Source organism: Gallus gallus, chromosome 1, assembly GCF_016699485.2.
Source record: "Gallus gallus isolate bGalGal1 chromosome 1, bGalGal1.mat.broiler.GRCg7b, whole genome shotgun sequence".
NCBI lineage: Eukaryota > Metazoa > Chordata > Aves > Galliformes > Phasianidae > Gallus > Gallus gallus.
Window position 1 is genome coordinate 106,068,492 of NC_052532.1, and position 24,201 is coordinate 106,092,692.

The 24,201-nt window shown below is 44.7% G+C and overlaps 1 protein-coding gene and 1 long non-coding RNA gene across 2 annotated transcripts in view; one reads left to right on the forward strand and one right to left on the reverse strand.

Annotated features, from left to right (window-relative positions):
* Positions 1-17,149, forward strand: part of CLIC6 (chloride intracellular channel 6) — a 29,422-nt gene extending 12,273 nt beyond the window's left edge. Inside the window, exons 2-6 of the mRNA XM_425551.8 lie at positions 10,596-10,705; positions 11,157-11,282; positions 12,356-12,462; positions 12,840-13,021; positions 15,193-17,149. Of these exons, the coding sequence (XP_425551.5) occupies positions 10,596-10,705; positions 11,157-11,282; positions 12,356-12,462; positions 12,840-13,021; positions 15,193-15,354 (687 nt within the window). The 3' untranslated portion in view covers positions 15,355-17,149. The remainder of the gene's footprint in view (positions 1-10,595; positions 10,706-11,156; positions 11,283-12,355; positions 12,463-12,839; positions 13,022-15,192) is intronic.
* On the reverse strand, positions 16,022-23,968 carry LOC121109467. The gene is made up of 3 exons (XR_005847805.1): positions 22,660-23,968; positions 21,943-22,072; positions 16,022-18,272 (listed from the first exon to the last, which is right to left on the reverse strand). It is a non-coding gene; the product is annotated as an uncharacterized LOC121109467 (long non-coding RNA).
* Between the last annotated feature and the right edge of the window lie 233 nt (positions 23,969-24,201).

The following is a 24,201-nucleotide window of genomic DNA, read 5'->3' on the forward strand; positions in this document are numbered from 1 at the left end:
AAGATCACAACAAGATCTTTCTGCAGCCTTCTCTTTTCTAGGCTGAACAAGCCCAGTTCCTTCAGCCTGTCTTCATAGGAGAGGTCCTTCAGCCCTTGAATCATCTTGGTGGCCCTCCTCTGGACCCAATCCAGCAGCCCCACTGCTTCTTGTGCTGGGGGCCCCACACCTGGATGAAGTACTCCAGATGGGGCCTCGCAGGGGCAGAGCAGAGGGTTATCACCTCCCTCACCCTGCTGGCCACCCCTCTTCTGATGGAGCACAGGATACCGTTGGCTATCTGGGCTGCAAGCGCACACTGCTGGCTCGTGTTCAGTTTTTCATCAACCAGGACCCCTAAGTTTGGCTCCTTGAATGCCACATTCTGTACTTCCCAGTGGTTTTGTAGTTGTTGTCATTACAAGTTCTTGGAAATGGATGCCTGTAACTTTCTGGAACAACATTAACCTTTTAATTGAAATAGCTTCTTCTTAATTTCTTCTTCTTTTAAATATAGATTAGTTAATACTTCCATTATCGCTTAATCAGTTTTGAGAGATGCAGCTATTAAAATAGAAAAGGGGAGTACATCGTTTTTAGTGTTTTTCAGACCTATTAGGTTGGTCTAATTATTTAGAAAACAACTCGACAAAGGTAAAAAGTTTATTGCCACAAAGTTACTTCTCAATGAAGGAAAAATTCTGCCTATGCATCAAAAGTGTTTAATTACTTACTAAGTAATTAAGTTAATTTCAGCAATAATTACTTACCCAGCAGACCGTGGTGAGTAAATAAAGTAGCAGAAGTCAGAATAATTGAGGCTTTCTCTGTCCTGAAATGGCTGCTGGCACATAGTGGGAAGAGAGAACAGAAACCAAAGGAAATTGCAGCAATTTCAGGCTTCTTTTCCTTTCTACCGTGGAGAGAGGATTAGAATTTCCTGATGTATACAACTCCTTTAAGCTCTGACCACAGTTCACTACATAAAAGCAGGATGGAGGCTAATGTCCTGCTAAGAAACTCCAGCATACTGTAAATTCCTCAGCATGAATTGAGGACCAGAAGCAGAGAACTGCTTCCAGCAAAAAGCAAAGCATTCTAGAGAATTTGTTTTGAAAGAGCCTTAGTGAACATAAGAATTATGGACTGAATGAAACAAAGTAGTCATCATAATGTAATGTGAATACTGCACAAAAGAAAGGTCTAACTAGTATGATTTCAGAAACCTAACAGAATGACAAGAGCCTTAATTAACACAATTGTTGGAAGATGTTAAGAAATGCTAATAGGTCACTGGTCCATTAGACATAAACCTTGCAGGGAGGGATGTCATGGTTTGTTTGAGTAGAGTCCTGCTCCAAGACACAGCCTGTTTTTTTTTTACTATCAGTCGTAGTGAATAGATAGTTCATTATTAACTTATCACTAATGTACAGCTCTATCACTAAAAACACAGTAAGCAGGTATATGTCATCGTGTTTGTAGGTAGGCTCAACCTTTAGCCTACTGCTTACACTCTGTAGTCACAAAAAACAGGTTGTGTCCTGTGGTTGGTTGACGCTGTGCAGGTAGAGAGTTAAGACCTCCTATTTCCTTTCACCTGCACTCATTTCCTTCCACTCTTTTTCCCTTGGCATCTCTTTTTGGCCTAGCCTTAGCTAAAACCTTTAATCCACACAGCATTTTATAAAGAACTTCCAGAAATTCTTCGGCATTCTCACATCCCTGGTGATGTTCTACATATTAGTTTCCTATTTATTATTTAAGTCAGGATCAGTCTTTTTACTCTGTATTTGTAGAGAAATTAGTTTACAGTACCTGTGTGCTGCTGTGAAGGTCAACATGTGGATGAATGGTAACGCCTGATGGTTGCACATATTGGCCATATATCTAGCTCTTTGTCAAGAGGACTGACTGCCTGCTTCCTCTGCCCCTAATCTGGCCAGCCTCAAGTGCCCAGGGAAGCCTCCTAATTATTCCTGTCTGAAAGCTGCCACTCCTCATCACCAACCTTTTGGGGAGCTATTAAGGTTCATTATCTCATTAACAACATCTTAACTTGTTGCTTATATAGTAGGAGATATTCACTATCCATTGCTGGATGACATTTGAATACCATGTGCGTGCCTCTACTTTGTTTTGATGATTATCAAAGGGCAGATGCCTGAGACATTCTCAGTCCCCCTGACCTCCAGTGCTGCTTGTGTGGGCTCACTGTCTGCAAGGACTTTGCTGTTATGGCCATCCTGGGTACCATCTGAATCCTGTAGCCACCCCTAACCTCATGTCCTATTGCAGACTCTGACTCTTGGCTTTTGCCATTGCTGTGGGTGGCTACTAGACTGAGGAGGGGATTTCCAGTTGTGATTGTCAGTATCTTGTGTTGTTCCTTTTTTCCTTTAAGTTGGGCAGTCTTACCTGGCCAGGGGATAAATACTAGCCCATAGGAGCAGGTGTCCAGCATTGCTGTAAGCCTATATCAAACATACAGTGATTATGTCTATATCTAAGATACACTTAGATTTGCAGTGATTAACTCAATCCACTTGAAATAAAAAGCCATTTTGTTCTGTTCTCCTCTTCTTGCCCAACAGAGGGTAACCTCTGGCACCATTTACTAGCCTGGCTAATCTTAACACATGGACTTTCTTCATTGCCTGACATCCTATCCTATCCAGTATCTGATCATATAGCCTGGATCTCACTATCAGAGATACCACAGCCATTGTCTGTTTTCTTTCCCAATGAATCATTCTATTATTTTGGAATATAAACTGTATTTGAGATAACTGTTGCTGTTTCCTGAGCAGCACCTTTCCCTTCCATCATTGCCCCAGAGTTTGCTACAGCATTATTGTCACTTGGACATGTTCAGTGGCATGAATGCAAAAACATGACGCTTGCCATTGTCCTGTCCTTGAAGGGATGTCTATGCTGCAGGTGAAGAAACTGTGCTGCAAGGGACCTCCCAGTAGAGCGTGAGCCCGAATTCCTCCTGAAAGGGATCAAAGCTCATCTTGAGATGGAATTTGTTTGAATTGTTTTCAATTCTGCCCTGCCTTCATGGAGGTACCTGGTTTGATGCAGCCATTGCTCTTTCCCTAAAGCTCAGTAGGATAGTTGGGTCACGCTGGGTATGTCATGCTCTGGCTGACTCTGTGAGAGGTGGTTTCCAGTTTCAGTGTGTAATGTAACAGTTTGTACCTGTTCTTATCACCTTTGTGTTATCTCTGTGCTCAGGGTTATTGTTTTGTGGAGTACTCAGTCTGTTCCAAAAAGAACTAGTGGTGCTGCCGTTCCTGCCTCTCAGGCTGCAGGATCCCATCTATCTGTGCTTCATTATCAGATAATTCTCTGGTATCTCTCTGGTTGAAACTCACCCTCAAGTTTTGTTGAAATGCCAGGTGAGACCCTCAGGGCTTCTGGCTTCAGCAAGAAAAAAGGCTTTCATGAATGATGCTAAAGAAGGGGGTCCTGAAAAATCAACCCACCCACCCACACCTTGTTCCGTAGAGAAAGCATTTTTCCTGCTCCCTCCTTTACGTTCCTTTTTTGTTGTTTTTTACTGTAGCACCATAAAAAGAGAATGAAGCTATATCTAGCAGATTGCTTGTATTTATACTTACTGTTGCCTCCTTAACCTGAAAGCTTAATTAGGGTTTCAGAGAAAAAGTGTGTTGTTGAATTTGAATGTTCATGGTTGCAATCCTTTAAATATGTTGTGCATTATCCGAACCCTCTAATACTGTTCAAGATGGAAGATATATATCTGGAATATTTCTGAATCTAAAATACGGTGCATTTCTTTTTAAAACAAGAATTCTAATGTCACACTTTCAATGACCAAGGTGCTCATTTTGATCCTAAGAAGAGAAAGGAAAGGGGAAATAGGTTTCTCTCCTGAAGCATTGAGTTGCTACTGAACACAGCTTCCTCTCTGAGTTTCACTAGTGGGGATGTCACACACACAGCAAGAGTCTACCCTGGTGTGTACCAAATGTACAGTTTGCGTGCAGGAATCTCAACTACCAGACACATTTTAAATATACATATTTCTGCTATTTGGCTGAGGCATTAAACAGCAGCTGGAAGCATCTGTTTTATGTGTTGAATACTACACTGGCAGAATGACACGACCGTTTAAAAAGAATTGGAATAATTAGTGGCAACGCTTAGAATTTTTCTATTAAAATATATTTTAAATTGGAGATGTTTTGCTTTAAAAATTTGCCTGGAATTACAATTTCAGCATCTCAAGTACTCTCAAGAGTGCTGTTAGCAAAAGACGAGGAATCTTGCTGCAGAGGCGTCTCTGAGGCAGAACCTCTCGTGATGTGCCTCTGCTCAGAGCTCTAAGAGCAAGGCAAGATTTTCACGTCAAGTCCAGTAGGTGGCACCAGAACAGTTCCGTAAAGTTCAGCATTTGGGTGCTCGTGCCCTTGCCCTAGGCCATAAAATGAACATAGGGTTTAAATAGAGAGAATTCCAGGTAATCTGTTTCTTCCTGACAAAAAAAAAAAAAGCTTTGGTTTGAACGAGATCTTATCCAAATGACATGCCTGTGGTGTTTCTAATGCACATCACAGTGTATGGAATGTGTGTTCTTTAGTGTATCATAGTTACCTTCAATGAGGGAGAGTATCTTGGAAATATATATTTTTATTGCATTCTTAATCGAAGTAATATTTCGAATTTTGCCTTTTTCAGTGTTGTGGTACTAAATAAATCTGCAGGAATATTGTAGCAGGCATCAAAAGCATAAATTGTGCTTTGTACCCTTGAGGTACAAACACGGATGTTTACGGAGATCCTTTGTCTCCCAGACTTATGGCAGCATGCTGCACTGCAGTTTAACCCAGTGCCTCTGAGAAGCTATTGCTGAGGTCTGAGGTGGTCACACTGCTTCCCTCCATCCTTCTGCCCTTGGTCTGGGCAGCTTTGTTTCCTAAAGTCTGTGGGGAGACTTGAGGACTTCACTGCTGCTGAAGGTTTCTCAGTAAAGGCCTCCTGTGAATGCACTGAGAAAACTACTCTTGAGAGGTTTGTTGTGTATATTCAGGATGATGTGAGATAATATCAGAAGTTGACTTGCTCTGAAGCAACATAAGGAAGGAAAGAAAAATGGGTGGTTTCAGCTGCTACTTGTGTGTCGGTGTGGATAGGTTTGGGTAGAGCGGCTCAAGGCCAGGCTGGATGGGGTCCTGAGCAACCTGATCCTAGTGCTTGATCAAGCAGTTGGCAACCCTGCCCATGGCAGGGGGTATTGGAACGTGGTGATCTTTGAGGTCCCTTCCAACCTAAGCCATTCTATGATTCTAAGCAGAAGAACATGAAACCCTGCCAGGAGGCCCTGATCAGGCTTGGGCCCTCCATGGTCAACCAGTGGGCGGTGGGATTTCATCTCAGGAGGAGTGGGAAGCACTGGAAGCTGCTCTCCTTCCTTCTTGGCCACCATACAACACCAAGGCTGTTTGGCTGGTGCAGCAGGACGGGAAGCCGAGGTCTCCAGCACAGGAGCTGTGCTTGCCCTGCCATTGCTGCTTGGCACAGCCGCAAGGCTGGCACAGCAGAGCTCAGCCCAGAGCAAGAGCTCTGTTGGGCCCACTAAATCCCACCAGTACAGAACAAGTTGGTCTGTACAAGGAATTAAAGTGAAACAGTTGCTGTTCTCAACTGTCGCACCCTCCTCGCAGCTGCTTCATATGCTGGCCCCGAGTGCATGAACCTGTTGTAGTTTTCCAGGCCCAGCAGTTTGGGGCCTAGTTCTTCTTGATTGATGGGAAACCGATTGCACTGTGAAAAAGGAGAGGGGAGTTGTTGATGTGATATGAGAAAGAAGAGTACACAGAACCAGTCTGATAGCTGGGGTTTAAATGTGGAAATGTGCAGGGGAGCTGTGATTCCCTGAGGCAGCTGGTCCAGCAAGATGGGTAGGGGTGGATGTGGGATGCTGGCCCCAGGCTCTGGCCCTGGTAAGCGGTGGTTCTGCTCCATTTGCTGGGTACGCCTGCCTCTTGGCCAGCATAAATATGGGCAAGGAGAAACTTAGCTTCCTTGTGCTGAAGTGAAAATGGAATTGGAGTTCAGTTTTCAGGGAAAAAAGAAAGTTATGCTTACTGGTCTCCTTTTTTTTTTTTTAATTATAGCTTCAAAGGGATTATAGAGTTATATAAAAACAAGCATAAAGTCTTGTCTTCTCAGCTTCTTCTGAACTGTTTCTTCTGTGCTTAACCTTCATCAGGAAACAAAAAGTCCAGGAAAAACAAATTCCACTCATCAAGATTTTGGAGGCACAGGACGTTTGAGGTCAATAGAAGAACCTTCAAAGCCCCAGTTCCTGAGATGTTTGGACAGAAACTGTTACAAAACAAAATTTTTCAGCAGTTCCAGGGACAGAGCAACTGCAGCTCAGGGAGGGCCCGAATTAGTGGTTTTACAGCTGACATTCGGTGTATGACTCTTTTGTAGACTAATTCTCCTGAGGATAGAATGCAGAGGCAAGTGAGCTTTTAGAGGCCACTCAGAAAACCAGAGCTGCCAGATCAAGGTGGTATAGTTCTGTGGCTCTCTCTGATATCTTATGCGTGAGGTCCTGTGTGTAGGGAAATGAATACCAAGTGTGATGCTGTTCTTAACTTGAGAGCTTAAGCAGTAGTGGAAAGAAGGATATGAAGAGCTCTTCCCTTTCCCAGATTCTTTGAGTAAGACACAGTACACGAACCAACCAACAAGCAAACACAAAAAGAAAACCCACAAAAAAGGTCTGAAGAGAGTGTGGAACAGTGACAAATGAATGAAAATAGGGAGTGTCAGCTATTAATCCCATTAAGTAATGGCATATGGTTATGGGATTATAGAGAGCTGTAATAAGTTGATACTGCCACAATATGCAATTTCTGCCTAGGGCCCTGAAGGCTCTGAATGAAAGGTTCTACACGTGGCTTGAAAGTTTTCTTGTCTGCAGCAATGGCTGTTCTAATTGTTTGATTAATGAACTCATTAAATCTCAGTATTACTAGAAGAAGCACATTGACCTCTTGACTGATCACAATTAAAACATAAATGCCATTTACTCATGGCTCTGGTTAGACATCTGCTTAGCAGCGGAACAGCCCCAAACACAGCTTTGCACTGCGGTGATTCGACCCACTTCACCAGCAGGATCTGGAGGTTAGGAGAGCGTCACAACAATTGCAGGTGGAGGCCAGGCCATTACCTGCAATTATACCAGCATTTGCCTGGTTATTAAAGTTATAACCAGTCTGGAAACACAGTCCTCCATTGAATCAACAGCCAGACTCCCACTGACTTCCCTAGAGTTAGGATTTCACTCTGCGTCATCCCAGAGCGCAGCAGTCAGGAATGTAATTAAACCCTGCGCACAGATCAAGCCCAGCTCAGAGTTAAACATCCCAGAATAGTGCTGTGGAGGAAAATGCAGGGTGTCTTGCTCCGAGGCTGCAGCGCCCCTCACTGTGCTGTCATCCTGTTGGTGTTAACTCATGGACTCTCACTGTTGTATTGCGTTCCTACAAGGTGAGATACTGACCCACTGTCTCCCTGCTGTAAAAAAAGCCATGCTGACTTTGTTGGAAAGTACATTAACGTGCAGTGATGGCATGGCTCAGCTATCGTGTTGCTCCATAGACTGCAATAAAGTTATTTCAGTACCTTGACTCGTGATTTTTGAGTCAATGTGGCTGACCCCCTGTTAGGGAGCTTGAACAAATGCCTTTGGCATGTGTCGCTGGAGCTTTTTTGTCCACAAGGAGTTGCAGCTCACTGAATTTGATGAACAGAGGTGTCTCCCAGAGGGCCAAAATGCAAGCTGACGTGTCTGGAGTCATTTCAGCTAGCTGTATTTAACCTGGCTTCCCCAGTAGGCCAAAATATTGATGTTCTAGGCTTTCACCCGAGATTATAGGAAATTGTTTCTTTGAGATACCAGGCCAGAATGGTGTCAAACTCCGAATCAGATTCAATGTTCAGGCTCTTTCAGTCATTTCAGACTGCTATAGCAGGGAGAGTTTTAATCACTGCTTGTGCTATTGAGTGGGATATTGTAGTTCTTCTGTCACTTGCCTCCAGCTCTGCAGAACTGAAAGAAACGCAGAGGTACACACCTCCAGCTGTGGCAGTGGGTAGAGTTGTCAGGTGTTCCGTTTCATTCAGTTCTGAAGTGTTCAAATGACTGTTGTTTTTGCTATAGGTTGCTAGCAGGCTGAGAGACTTGAAGGTCAAAGGCTAAGAAACTGACTGGTTGCTGTTTTATCCACAGTGAAATAGAAAAATGGTAGCGCTGTAGTAAATTTTCCTCCCACACAGGCATCAAGTTCAGCAGTTTGCACTCAGAAACAAAGCGGAAGGTTGCTTCTGTAACATCTCCTTAGCTGCCAGTCCATCAGCCTCCCAAGTGGCCTTTCTGTCGCTCCAGTTAATGACAAACTGGGACTCTGCCTGCTTCATATCTGCATTTGTCACGGTAACACGTCTGCCTGTATCTCTGCTTCCACCGTTACGTTTCCCCAGAAAAGCAGGCTGGGGCTCCCTGAAATTTGCAGTCACCATGGTGATGTGGGACAACACAGAGTAACAACCTCATTTCCTTAGCCTCCAGCAAAGTTAGGGGGAAACAAATATTCAGTATTCGGTGGCCAGCAGAAAATAGTAACCAATCAGAAAAAGTCAACCTGCTGTCAGTCTTGATGGCATAGCTCTTGTCTGGAAAGTTCTCCTGAAAGTTGAATGAACCCTGATGAGATAATTTATTTTTTCCTATCCAAGGCTGAATAAAAACACCGCATCATTTGTAGGAACTGTGGGAAGGGTTTGTGGTGGCACTTTGAAATGATATCCCCTCACTGCTGCTGCTTCTCTCCCAGTGCCACCTGCATGGAGGGGTTGTGCTGATGCTTGTCACCGGAGGATATGATTCATAGAATCATTAAGGTTGGAAAAGACCACGAGGATCATCTAGTCTAACTGTCCGCCTACCACCAGTATTGCCCACCGCCCACGTCCCTCAGTGCCACACCCACACGGCTCTTGAACATCTCCAGGGATGGTGACTGCACCACCTCCCTGTGCAGCCTGTGCCACTGCCTCACCGCTCTTGCTGAGAAGAAATGTTTCCTAGTGCCCAACCTGAACATCCCCTGGCAAAGCTCAAGGCCATTCCCTCTTGTCCTATCTCTGTTACCTAGGAGAAGTGGCCAGGTGAAACATGATGTGAGAGACGGGATGAGGTAAGATGGTGGAGATTTAGGGTTTTTTTAAGCACATGCTAGCAGCAGGTGTAGTCTTGTTCTTAAGAAGTGCACAGTAGTTTTTGGTCAAATAAATTGTACAGTGCTGGAAAGCAGTGCTCCGAGTAGGAGCAAAACCACAGCAGCTTTCATTTTTACCACTTACAAAACAGGTCCTATTTAACACAGCATCCCAGCTATTCTTAGCATCTCTAAAATGCTTAAATGCTAGATGAGGCAATAGGCTGTTAAGCTTTTTCTCACCAAGAAAGCATGTAGTTGGCATGGTATCAGGGGCAGAAAGTGGCAGTGATTGGAGGAGGATCCTTCGCACTGACGTGGAGAACCATAGCCTGTACTATGCAGCATTGTGTCTGCTTGAGGCCTGGTGCTTGTTTCCATCCATGGAGCTCTTGGTGACTGTGATGAGCTTCAGGCAACCCAACAGCTGTGAGCGTTGGTGGAAAGCTTATTTGAGATTCATCTGATAGCACTGAGGAGGGTGATGGAGCAAGCAGAACTGGTTTCCTTGCTGTACGTTGTTTCATCCTATGCAGTCCACAAACATTCATGAACTAACTATTAAGTGAATGACACGCTCGGGTTCTTAAATGGCTCTTCAGGAGATGCACCGCCGTGCTGAGCTGTGCCTCGTGTGTTTGTTTGCTCAGAACAAGACCGCCATGAGAGGCACGGTTACATACCATGGCCAGGGCCGAGTTCCATTAAGATGGAAACCCACGCGTTGTCCCCTGCCCTCTGCCTTCCCCCCAGCCATTAGCCAGAGGTATGCGGTACTTGTGCTTCCTTAGCCCCCAGTTCAGCAAAGCATGGAGACCGGTGTGCTCAGCCACTTGGCAGCTTCCTTCCTGCTCTGGGGCCCCCACGATTGTTTAGTTGAAAACTCTTTAATTTTTTGATTTATTCTGTTTATTCCCTTAAGTGCTTTAGACATTACATCTCGATTCATGCCGGTAAATCTTTCTCTTCTTGTTTCCTGTGATCATAAACTGATTTAGGCTTGTTTTAATCTTGCGGTGACTCAGGTAGATTTATGCTCACACAGACAAATGAGGTGGAGACTATTTCCTCTGGAAGGACTGCTGTGATTTCCATTTTGTTTTCTAACTTACGGTAATATTCATTATGCATTTTAATGAGAAAACACATCTCTGAGACGACAGAATTCTTCATCACATCCACATGCATGTTCAGAGAAGGATATAAAGAAACTTTGTGCAAAAATATGCGTTAGAGATGAGTAATACTCTGTGTACTTACAGCTGGCCAGGACTTTCTGCTTACCCTGCTACATCTGCTGTCAAAATCTGCTATCTCAGATGTATGCATGCTTGTTTTTTGTAATTGTAGGCTGGCAGCGATGGGGAAAGTATTGGAAACTGCCCGTTCTCGCAGCGTCTCTTTATGATCCTGTGGCTAAAGGGTGTCATATTTAATGTCACAACCGTGGACTTGAAAAGGTGAGATCATAATAGGAGTTCTCATTTTTAGAACAACTTTACCGTGATGGTGATTTAAAAGATTGAGTCTCTTTGATTTGAAATGCACACACGCAGGTTAGTGCACATTACTCACACTGCAACTTGGCGCTGTGCTAACAGGCCGTGCGCCTGGTGCCTCTTTCAGGTTCACTGGTATGAGGTGGACCAACTCCTTTGAAACGTTTGAGATTTTAATCTGTTTTCCAGTAGGCCTCTGTAACGCAAGCCTGAAATTGTAGCGTTTCAGGGTGCATTCAGATAGGGGCTGGATAATTCTGACACCACCAGCGTGAGGCAGCTGGACACATTGTGCTTTTGCAAGAGGTGTTGTAGCCTGCTACTGTGAAGTTGAAGCAGTTCATTGCACTAAGTGTCGAAATTGAAAGAGTGGTCCCCACTGTGATTAACCCAACCTCCTTTCTACCTCTAGAAAACCTGCTGACCTGCAGAACCTGGCCCCGGGGACGAACCCACCCTTCATGACGTTTGATGGCGAAGTCAAAACTGACGTCAATAAGATTGAGGAGTTCTTGGAAGAAAAGCTAGCGCCGCCCCGGTACAGCATTCCTGTCCCCTCCTCCTGCTCATAGCCCCAAGTTGTGAGAAAATGTCCGTGGGAGCAGTGCCTCCAACCTGGCTGCAAGCTGGGGAGGCCTGGCAGTGTGTGGCGTGTGTCCTGGGGTAGCCCTGACTGCTGGCTGTGCTCTTCCCACTGCCTTTGCCTTCACCTCAAGTTCATAGTTGCACCACTACAATCATTTTCAAGGCATGAAATCCACCCTCCTGCAACAAGTATATGCAGAAACCTGCATACCGCTGCAGAAACCTGACCTCTTTTCCTCTGCTTGTGTTTATTTGAGGTTTCCCTCCTCACACTGTACAAATAATTAGGGGAAACAGGTAGGTAGAAGGAAGCAAAAGTGGAAGCCTCCCATACTGCTGGAGTGCTGAGGCACAGACCATTGCAGCTTATTTTGAGTGGCTAGGTAGGATAATCTCAGCGTGTGCTGCGGGCTGGGTTTCAGACCTGTCCTTCCCACCCCAGGAGCAATCCTCACCTCTCCCCACATCCTCTGCCAGCAGCGTCATTCCCTCCACGCAGGCACCTTTTCCCCCCCAGGACAGCTGCCCCCTCGAGCAGCCAAACTTGACTCAAGCTGTGTGAACCGCTATGTGAGCAGCTACTTTTTCCCTCCTCCCTGCTGTGGCAGCAGCAGCGGCTGTCCTGCCCACTCTGAGCTTGCTCGTGCATGTGCAGGGCAGGCGAGCACGCTGGGAGGAGCAGCAGTTGGTGCTAACGGGGACTTTCCCTCTGCTCCTCCTCACGGCTCTGCTCAGCCTCACCTCCAATAGAGGCAGCCTTGAAGAGGCACTGGGTTGCTTGGGCAGTGGTTGCAGCACAAACAGTCATCTTCCATCTGCCTCAGGAGGGGGAGGTAAGCCACGTGGTTTGGGTATGGGATGAAATTCACACTTACAGACTGGTTTTTAGCCTAGGATGGTTCCCTTTGAAAGCCCTGAGTAGCCATATATTGTAACACTTCAGTTTCAGTGATATGTATGGAAGTAATTAGCGAAGGTGAAAATAAAGGCTAATCCGTAACTTTTTTGATTCTTTCAACTCCTCAGGTATCCCAAACTCGCACCGAAGCACCCCGAGTCCAACTCTGCAGGAAACGATGTGTTTGCAAAATTCTCTGCATTCATCAAGAACCCAAGAAAAGATGCTAATGAAAGTAGGTGCTACGATCCTTCCACCTGCCCTAATAGTGAAATAAGTTAGTCATGCAACTCCCGTGTCCTCCGGCTCCACCTCCACCGTTACACACCAGCCCCATCCCCTACGAACACCCCATCCAACCCTTGCTGAGCCCTGCTGTTTCTGGTAACACAGACCCAGTTTGGTTTTTCTCAGAACCCCCTTTAGCTACTTAGAGCCCTTATCCCAGCATTACATTTTAAGCTTAGGATAAAGGAATTGCGGGAGTTAGCATGGCTGGGTATCTGCGAGCTGGGCTGGTGCCAGGAGACAGGATGCAGTAGGCGCCTTTCTGCTTGGTGTCAGAGAGACCTTGGTACGGGCTTGAACGATCTTTTTATTGTCTTAACCTAGATCTGGAAAAATCTTTGCTTAAAGCCCTGAGGAAGCTGGACAACTATTTAAATAGCCCCTTGCCTGATGAAATTGATGCTTACAGCACTGAGGAGATCACTGTGTCCTGCCGCAAATTCCTGGATGGAGATGAGCTCACCTTAGCGGATTGCAACCTCCTACCAAAGCTCCACATAATTAAGGTTTGCATTTGCTTTTCAGCCTCCTGAAGAGAAAGGCAGCCTAGAAGCTCAGGTTCTTTTCTAAAAGGCAGAGGAAGTCCGTGTATTTTCTGAAGCCACACGGTAGCTGGGTAGGGACAAGGAGTGCTAGTGCACAAGGCCATTTCAGTGCAGCACAGCTAGGCAGATCTTCACATTGACAGCTGGAGCTGGAATATCTGGTTTCATATTTGAACTGTGACTGCTTTCTCCAGGCCTCTCACAAATACTAAATGAGTACTATATTCAGTGCTGTAGAGAAATATTTCTATTTGCGTTTCACATGCAAAGTGCCACAGATCAATAAGATTAAATGATCTTGCCCGTGCTAAATCAAGAAAGCAGCAAATGCTGAAATTTGACCATCTCTCCCACTTTTAATCCAAACCTCTTTGTTGAATATTACCACCAATAACAATAGCACTGGCAGCCACCGTCTTCCAGCCAAGTGCTCCAAAGCACCCACACACTCCTAAAGGTCTGAGGTGTCTGGGCATTGTTACAGCCTGTCCTGTGCTACCCTGGAGCCACACAGGCTCTGGAAGGGAAGTGGCCATACTGAAAACTCACGTAGTTTCCAAACACTTCAGAAAGTTTCATTCTTGACTACTATTTTGTCAGGGAAAGGGTGGATGGAATTGTTTTCAGACTCCCTCAGGGGTGAAAGCTTTCCCAGGAGGTGTCCTGGTTGAAACTATTCCAGCGACAGAAGTAGGGCAGTGAGCCCTATCCTGCTCCCAGCCACAGCTCAGGCACAAGGAAAACACATTTAAAGGATGGTAGAGGGTGAATGTCAGGTCATCCTTGCTGAACCACAGGAAGGAATTAGATGTCAGCTGGTAGTTGTTTCCTCCAGCCACTCAAAATCTAATATAAAGGGGAGCTCTGAGAAAGAAGAGAACAGACTCTTTTAGCAGGGTCTGTTCTGACAGGACAAGGGGAAGTGGTTTCAAGCTAAAAGAGGGGACATTTAGATTGGATATAAGGTGAATGTTTTATACTCTAAGGGTGCTGAAGCAGTGGAACAGGTTACCCAGAGAGGCAGTGGATGCCTCATCCCTGTCGACACTCAAGGCCAGGCTGTACGGGGCTCTGAGCACCTGATGGAGCTGTAGGTGTCCCTGCTCATTGCAGGGGGGTTGGACCAGATGGCCTTGAAGAGTCCCTTCCAGCTCAAATGATTCTATGATTCTATTAATTTTCTAAGTGTGAGTCAGTTTTATTATTGTAAGAGAGTTAATTCTGTTTGATGCCAGCTCCTTTGCTGCTTTAAGCTGCATCTCTTCCATGGTCTGATGGTGCATATAGCTCCACAAAGCTCTAGCAAAATATTGATACCAAATTAATCCTTTCAAGTGAGTTGGCTTGTTAGCCAGCTTTCTTCATCTCATATCTTTCCTTTCTTTTTCTTTTTTCTTTTTTTTTTCTGCCTTACCTTTTCCTTCTTTTCTGCATTGTATATAAAGATAGTCTGTTATATATTGAAAATTAAAAATGTCCATAGAATAGATTCAGTTACATTTAGGTCGTGTCCCTCTCTACTCTGCCCTCATGTCCCCATCTGGAGTACTGCGTCCAGGTCTGGGGCCCCCAATACAAGAAAGACAGGGAGCTGTTGGAGAGGGTCCAGAGGAGGGCTACTAAGATGCTCAGAGGGCTGGAGCACCTCCCCTATGAAAACAGGCTGAGGGAGCTGGGCTTGTTCAGCCTGGAGAAAAGAAGGCTGTGGGGTGACCTCACTGCAGCTTTCCAGTACGTAAAGGGAGCCTATAAACAGGAGGGGAGTCAACTCTTTACAAGGGTAGATAACAGCAGGACAAGGGGAAATGGTTTTAAGTTGAGGGAGGGAAGATTTAGGTTGGCTATCAGGGGGGGAGTTCTTCACAGAGAGAGTGGTGAAGTGCTGGCACAGGCTGCCCAGAGAGGTTGTGGATGCCCCATCCCTGGAGGTGTTCAAGGCCAGGTTGGATGGGGCCCTGGGCAGCCTGCTCTAGTTTTAGATATGGATGTTGGTGGCCGATCCTACAGCAGGGGGGTTGGAGCTTCATGATCCTTGGAGTCCCTTCCAACCCAAGCCATCCTATGATTCTATGATCCTATGATTCTATGTATGTGTGTAATAAAACGTTTTCTTTTATTTTCTTTATAAAAAGGTTGTCGCAAAGAAATACAGAAATTTTGATTTCCCACCTGAAATGACGGGGATTTCAAGATACTTGAATAATGCATATGCAAGAGATGAATTTACAAACACTTGTCCTGCTGATCAAGAAATCGAGTATGCATATTTGGACGTCGCAAAGAGAATGAAGTAAATGGAAGATGTTTCCCTTCTTTATTACTTCTGAGATTTTATGGGCACCAGCCAATATGGAAACAAAACAAGCCAGCGTGCATTCTGCAGTGTAATTTTAAGTTCTGTTATTGGCCAATCCTTCTTTTGTAATAACTGTGTAGCGTTGTTTGCTCATTCTTAAATGATGTATGTATATGTGTGTCCGTACAGATATACACACACACGAATGTGTGTTATGCACTCCAAGTTAAAGGCATCAGTCAGTACTCAGGCTTTTGCTGAAGCTAGGGAAACAGCGTAGGTCACACGGTTATAGCAATATTATAGACTAGCGACATGCTAAATGACTGGATTTTGCGAAGAAATAGCCCTGTTCCTAACACACGTGTAACCTGTCATTACTGCTGCCTCTGACCTGTGTTTCACAGCTGTTGCCAAATTTCGCAGTTCCCAGGAAGGTTTCTGCTTGCTTCTCCCCAGGCCCCGGCGGCCCCACGCCAGCAGCTGGCACGCACACAGCACCCTGGTTAATCCAGGAGAGAAGCCAGCCTGGAGGTGGGACCACACCTGGCTTCCCAAAAGCCCTCTCCTCTGTGCTGGAGACCTGCGGGGCAGGTCAGCGATGAACAACTTGTCCTCACATTTGCATGAACTGTCTTTGGTATGAAAGAAAGTAATCAGAAAGATCCCTCCTTCTCCTCTCTCAGGGCTGCGTAACCCATCCAGCTTCCTCCAGACAAAGAGAGGAACGCAGACTGTCACTGGCCCGTGGATTAGCAGATAATAAATATCTGACAAGGAGGCAGAGGCTTGGTTGTCACTGCTGATTGAGTATATGGGTGAACATCTGTCCCCTGCTACTGGTGCAGGATCTCTCTGTCATCCTTCTGTGACTCCCATTTGATTTTGGAAAGCAAAGATAGGGGTCTAAGAAAGAAACAGTCCTTTTATGCTTCCCTTTCTGGATTTAGCTGCAGGGTTTGGATTTTCCCAAGCAGCCACAAGGACTTCTTTGCCGAGAGCTTTCCAAATATCCAGGTGTTGTCCCACTGAGGACAACAGAGGCGTAGCTCCTGCCTGAGGTGGGGGATGGATGAGATGAACCTCTCCAGGCTGGCGTGTCCCTGTGTTCAGGGAGCCAGTACTACTAAGAATTATTCTCTGGGCTTCATGGAACGTGCTGTTGGAGATGTGTCAACTCTGAAAAGTCACATCCGTGGCTGCTTCTTGCTGAGCAGGTCCTCAGCAAGCACCTTGGAGCAGAGGGTGCAGTGCTTTAGTCATAGGGGCACCTGGAAGTTTCCTTCTGATGCGTCTTGCCTGTATGTACAAAATAGACATGGAAACAGCTAGAAGTAGCTTCTGTAGCACCTACATCCATATAAAGACCGATACAGAATAGCCATTCATCTTTGCCCGAGTCAAACGTAGGCTTGCTTTCTAACAATGCATTACCTAGGGTAATAGTAGGTGTTGGGTATATAGTGTCTGTGTGGCTTCCTCTTACACACACTACACAGTTCTTTTGCAGATGTCCTAGCATGATTATTTGTAAGCAATGTCAAACACCCAATTTTAGTTTCTCTAACTTCTCGACAGAGAAAACAGGCACGATGCCTTTCCCTTCCAGCCTCACTTGTGAGGTTACACACTGGGGTCGGTAGCTGAGCAGTCACTCGTCATTTATTACTAACTGTTACTTTGTATTTTCAAATACGTACCTGAATATATAATAATATATAAAACAAAAAATCTGTATACTCCTTTCATATGCCTTACAAATTTAAATAGAAAATACACGAATCCATAAGCAATTTGAGCAGTGTTCTGTCTTTATTTCCATAGTAATTTCCTGGCAAAGATGCTTTGCAGCAGCGACCTGGGTTGTAGCAGGCAAGATTTAACCCAGCTTTGGTTAGGCTTGGAGGAATGGTGTCGCAGACCTGCAATGGGATCTGGGGAGCAATGCACCCTGACCGTGCTCCATACTGATGAATAAAAATACAGAGGGCCAGTTGTGTGATCTTTGACCTTGGGGCCACCTAGCACAAAGCACATCCCTTCTGCTGAGGGCTGGCCATGTTTTAACAGTGTGGTCTGGGAAAGACCAGCTGAGGAGGTTTTGATGGTTCCCTTACTGCTCACGCTCATGGAGAAGTTCATGGCGCCAGCCCTCCACGATGGATTGCTGTCTCCACAAACTTTGCTATCTAAACCAGCACACTTTGGTTGGTATTTGCGTATTTCAGGCAACACAGGGAAGAGATGTGGGTAGAGAAGTAGAAATGACCCAGCGTGTCAGGAAACCGTCATTACTTCATTTGCCCAGGATAGGGTGAGCCATACCTATTACGTTTTGAATGTCTAATGCCATCCCCTGAACATGTTTAAGAAAAAGCTGTTGCCCACATTTGAGTTGCTCTATTTTTAAAAGGCCAGGGAAATACTTTTAAAGTTACTGGAGAACAAATGACATAAAGGGACAGAAGAAAGCAAGTTGCATTGTTAACTATATCACCACCTGACTGAGCAGCCTTGACACAGATGTAATATCTACATAGGGATTTGCAGTGCTTGGCCCCGTGTAAAAGCAGAGATGATGCCCAATTATTTTAAGGCAGATGGAGCTGTGCAGATTGAGCTACTGATTTCCACATGCTTATGAGCACAAGTAGTCTTCTCTGCGATGTTGCTTGTATAAAACTTGTTTTTATTACCATTTTAAATACAAACGTCAATATTTCCCCTTTAAACATCTACTACATGCAAAGAATATATGCTCAGAAAGTTATTTTTCTTCTATCACTTGTGTAAAAAGTTCTTCAGGGTGTGAAGACTTTTTTTGTCAGCTTCAGTATCTCAGATACTCTTCAGAATGACCCATCAACGTGAAGGCTAAATGCTACTTGTGCTCAATGCAGTACTTCCAAAAGCATGCTGGAATAAAATCAAATACATGGTAATTAACTGTAACATATTTCCCCCAATGCATTGCATTTTTGAAATAGCTTCAAAGCAATGAAGAACGAAACCTCATGAAAGCAAGTTGGTATCCATCGTCGGTATCAACACGCTATTTGTTTGAGTATAAGCAAATAGCTAAATCCCATGGGCTCCTTACAGCTAGTTGAAGTTTAGCTTAAAAGCCACACCCGCTGGTTATTCCTAAACTGTCAAGAACCAGTAATCAACTGGTAAGGTGAGGCATGAACCCAACAGGTCAAATCAACCAAAACTATCAAAAACGTGGTAGAGCTTTGACTAGGCTGAGCCTCGACTACGTTAGTAAACTTCTCTCTGAACTGGCCACCCCAAGTGCTCCTATTGCTCGGTCACTCTTGGCCTCACAGATGCTCCCCGTGGACCCTTCAAAGCTACTCAAGGAATACTCACCGTGACTTTACTGATCACACATGGGAGATGCTGCCCTATAAACTGAATCTCCTGGTGAGCCATCCTGGATACCCGGCGGAGCTAGGAGAGCAGAGGTTTGCCACGTGGCTCTCTACTATGTCCGCTAGTCAGCAGTCTTAAATGGCATCATATTCCTGAGCTACTCTTAGTTTTCTCATCAGACAGAAGGCCAGACTGACTTAGGTCCTGCTTCTGAGCTATGGGGTAAAGCAACCTTGTGGGTTCCCTAAGAGATGGCTCAGATCAGCATTCAGTTTTCTTTCATCTATGAACTGCAAAGAAGTTTTTATTATAAAATAAAGTTTTTTTTATTGACAAGCGAAATGCAAACAGAAAAATCTCGTCTGGAAATGAACTGATGGAGCTTTGTTTCAAAATCTGAAATTTGTCCAGCTTTTAGATTAAACCAATGAACTGAAATCAAAATAAATATTTCTTTTGAAAGCTGCAGGCAGTTGTTTTGCTTGTGTTTCTTCTCTTTATCATTCCCTTCCCTTTTATTTACTTATTTACTTTCAGTGATGAAAGGGGAAAAATAAGAGGTAGAAGTGCTGGAGAAGGGAAGAAAAGGAAAGCAAACAGAATACCAAACCTTGGTTTTCAACTCAAGGCTAAAAAGTAACAGAACCTATAAACCAAAAGTGTATCTTCTGTTGAAAAATACTTAGAAGTTGCTTTCATCTAATTTCTCGTTCTGCTTTCTTTTGAAAACATGAGGATCTGCACCAAACCACTCAGTTGTCTTCACTAAGTGAACAAAAGCCTTCCCTGAAGATGAAAACTCTGCTACTTTTTTGCCTCTTATGCCGTACTCATCGGAAAGATTGCAAGGAGTTAGACCTTGCACATGTTGTAAAGAGGATGCTGTGTGTCTCACTCCTCTGACGCAATGTACAAGCTCTGTATGCCTCATATGTAACCATGCTGTAGCAGATAAGAGTGTTACAAGCCTCTCTGCCTAAGAATGCCTGAGCTAACAGGCTGCAAGATGCCAAGGATGTGTCCATGAGGTAAGAATACTGCCTACAGTATCTCGTGGTGTGGATGGAAAGTACTACCGCTACATCCATACGCGTCCTCCTAAGGGTAGCTCCTCTGCTGGCATTAGCAAAATCTCCTCTGAAAAACCTTAGATCACTGTGGATGTAATTTGAACTAAACTGTAGGTCTCTCCCCACCTCCTCCCTTCACCCCTCCCTCAACCATCTCATTCTAGATCAAGCGTGTGCCTTAGGAAACACGGTAGCAAAAGCACACTCAGAAAACTACACCAGAGAACTGATAAAACTGTCAGTCTGCTGAAACACAGCTGGTTGGGTGGCAGTTCCTGATCAGGTTTCCACTGTGTCTGCTGCAGTCGAGAGCAGCTAAAGCTGTTGCCCATACTCCTGCATAATCATGGTGCCAATCAATTGCCTTGGCTCCTACAGAAACACAGAGGAGCCACAAATTCACTGGCCCCCCACTGTGCTTAGAAAGTGAGGTAAATATCTCCTGCTGTGCTTGAACCCTACTTTAAGAAGGGTAGATTCAGGAGGTTCCACCCAAGGGTGGCTTCAGGCAGGACTGAAGGATTCTCAGTGTGCAGAAAAAGGGCCCATGATCCCTTGTCACAAATGGAAGGCTGTTACGCTCATTTCATACCCACAGAACTGAAAGTGGCACAAAGACAATGTTTCTTGTCCAAGGCCATGTGAGGCAAACTGTGGTGAAATTAAGTCTCTCACACTTCACAACGAGGCACAGGAGAACTTTCCTGAGAGTGACTTTGTTATAAGTACATGAGGAGCAGTGTAGTTTTTCTCCTTGGTAATGTAAGGTCAGATCGGATTCAATTTGGTAATCATAGAATCATAGAATGGCCTGGGTTGAAAAGGACCACAATGATCACCGAGTTTCAACCCCCTGCTATGTGCAGGATCACCAACCACCAGACCAGGCTGCCCAGAGCCACATCCAGCCTGGCCTTGAATGCCTCCAGGGATGGGGCATCCACAACCTCCTTGGGCAACCTGTTCCAGTGTGTCACCACCCTCTGGGTGAAAAACTCCCTCCCAGTATCTAACCTAAACCTCCCCTGTCTCCGTTGAAAACCATTCCCCCTTGTCCTATTCTCTCCTTACATTGAAAAATGTTCCTTGTTACTTTGTTGAAAATTTTTATGAGAGGACTATTGGATGGATATTGATTGGATTCACACAAAGCTTAAGGTTGAAGTGGAATCCATGCTTAACATCTGAACCAGGCAGAGGGTAGATCTGACAAACCAGAATGGATTGAGGAAACGCTCGTTTGTAGCATGACACCATGGCATACATGAATCAGGCTACAAAGCATTCACCTTCTGAAACTGGAACATGACCTACAAGTGTCAGTAAGAGAAATTATTGAATCTCCTCTAAGATATAAAAGCAAAAGATGACTGATCCAAATAGATGTCAGTGGAAATACTGTGGCTTGTGGCTTTCTCTTGTTTAAACCCCTCCACCTCCCTGAATGTGTTTTCGCTTCTAGTCATGTTAAAATGTGACCTCTGCCCTGCAGATATTATTCTCTCTTCAGTATTTGAGTCATGCTGTGTCACTAGTGTTGAATGATAGGGCAAGTTTTATTAGAAGTAAAACATACAGAACTAACAAATGAGGTGTCATTAAAATAACACAAAACCCATCCACAATGACATATAGCTTGCAGTAAGTTTTTTGTAGTTTGCTCTTCCCTCCCATTTTGAATTTCATCACAGAGAAACATCTCCAACAGTCTGAATGCTTGCATGCTTGTAACACCTTCTGTGGTGGGGAGTCTTTGAAACAAATCAGTGTCATCATTTCCTTCTATAATAGAATCAAGATATTTTGCTAGAGAACACATGTAAGACTGAAGCTTCCTTCAGGTTCTTTGTTCCACCTCTTCTTCCCAAAAAGCCCTTCTACAACACACAGACAGACACACAGACAAACATACAGTCTCTGTCTCTTTTCTCAGTCATATCCTTCCCTTAGAAAAATACACTTAAAACAACAGTCAAATAAATACAAAAGACCCTTACCCCATTCAAAAAGGTCCCTGGCCCTTTTTATTACAGGATTCTTACGCAGAGGAAGGCAGACACAGAATCAGACATACAAAATCTTTGCAAAACCAGTAGCAGATAGGCAAAGCTCTTTTTGACAAAACACTTTTTGACATTTACCTTTGATTCCATTGATTGTAGGGTCTGCTGCAGGACTGGCACTTTTTTCGCCTCCTCAAACAGCGATAATACTTCAGAAACCCTTCTTGTTCATCATCCACAGCAACCTCCAATGACATCTGCCTTTGAGCTTGGTTTGTGAGAAAAAAAAAGAAGTTGTTATGACCTTAAATGGCATGTGTAAAACAGTACCTACATATCTACAGTCTAGCTGGGTTCACAGCCAGATGCCCTTCTTACATATGTTTACCCCAAAAGGTAGCCTTGCATTTACTGAAACTACAGACCTCCAGTTGAATTCAATTTGATGGCAAGGTCTGCTGCAAAGCACACGGCTTTGACACACAAAATAAAAATGAATTACTAAATGGTATTTTAAAGGTAATTAGATAATTATATTATTAAAACATTGAAAATAATTAAATGATTGAAATACCTATTATTAATCGGTGAAAAGGATTTATTAAAATGAAAGCAGCTTCTTTGGCAAGCCTGTTTCTTTGGTAGGGCTGTGAGAGTTAACTCCACCTAAGAATATCTTACTGTGTGTCTTATTGTCCCTAGCACAATACAAACACCTCCGTATTGTCTTTAGTTACGTCTGTGAACTCATCCTTCCAGCCAACCCACTGACAGTTACACCCACGACAGGAGGCTGGTGTCTAATGAGATGTATAGCCAGACAGGACTGGGGTGCTGCACCGAAGCAGACCTTACCTGTTGGAAGCTTTGTTTTTTCAGGCACGGCTGGAGAAGCAGCTGCTAGAAAACCATTTAAAATAACCACAGTGATAAGAATATTAAGCCAACACATTGGTTGCCATTGTGGTCAAACAGGATTTTCTCCGTGCCTAAGCCTGTATAGTGAGTGCCCTTCTACAAAGCTTGGCTTTTCCCTCTGGCTGAACAAACCATCTCATCTCCTGCCTCGTAAATACTTGGTCTTTCCTCATTACCCAGAGAACAAATTCCACATCCCGTTCCACTTCAGCAATCTGCATTTTGATAGTTGGTGATGTGTCTTCTTCTGTTCTTTACTTTCTTTGCTTTATGCCACTCAAATAATAGAGTTGCCAATGTCAGAAGCCCTTTTATCTGCCCGGGTAAACACATGAACTGGGTGTTATCACTGCTTGAACAGGAGAACCTCAAACACGTACGCAAACTTTGGGAATGAGTACAGTCACTGCTACCAGCAGCATGGAGATGAACTCCTTGATTCGCATCGTCAAGGTGCAGAAAAGAATTGGGAGCACTACTTCAGAAGCCAAGATTTCCAACACGCCAGTGACGCCAGCTGTCAGCACAGCAAACAGTGAAGAGCTAGATAAATAGCAAAGCCTGCAAGCTCAGCCATGTGCTCCTGGGGACTAAATCAAAGCGTGAGAATGGAGTGAGATCATGGATCTGGATGAACCAGAAGGATGGTTCTGGATGACAGCCCCGCTGTCAGAAGCAGGGCTAAGTCACAGAACCACTGGTAGCCAAAGGTGAGACGAGTGATACACTATTGGTTCAAAAGCTTGCCTCTGCTTGCAGGGAGGGAGAGCCAAGAGCCTTCCTCTTATGTGTCAGAGGTATCTGAAGCCAGAAAAAAGGCTACAAGGGGCATTCGCAGTAGCAGAATGGTATCTGATCTTAAAATGCACCTTGGGCTATATTTCCTCAGCATCCAGACAGTGCAATATGAGGAAAAATAGTCCCAGAACCACACTAGGGAGAGAGAAGCAGCTTGGAGTGAGCATTGCCTCTGACTGGGCAAAAGCCTGTCTTTCATTCCCGGCACAGAGCTGTATTGCCCACTGCAATGCAATGTATAGGATGTGTTAGTGTATTGGGTGCACTAAAAAGAGAGTGACCAGCATGTTGAGGGAGGTGATTCTCCCCCTCTGCTCTGCCCTAGTGAGGCCACGGGAACTGCCACAAAGATGATGAGGGGCCTGGAGCATCTCGCTTATGAGGAAAGGCTGAGAGACCTGGGGCTGTTCAGTCTGGAGAACAGTGGACTGAGAGGGGGGATCTCATCAATCCTAAAGAGTGGGTTTCAAGTGGACAGGGCTAAGCAATTTTCAGCAGTGCCCAGTGACAAGGGCCAACAGGAACAAACTGGAACGAAGGAAGTTCCATGCAAACGCAAGAAAATCTTTCTTTGCTCTGTGGGTGACAGAGCACTGGAACAGGCTGCTCAGAGAGGTGATGGAGCCTCCTTCTCTGGAAATACTCAATACTCACTTAGATGCTTTCCTGTGTCATCTACTC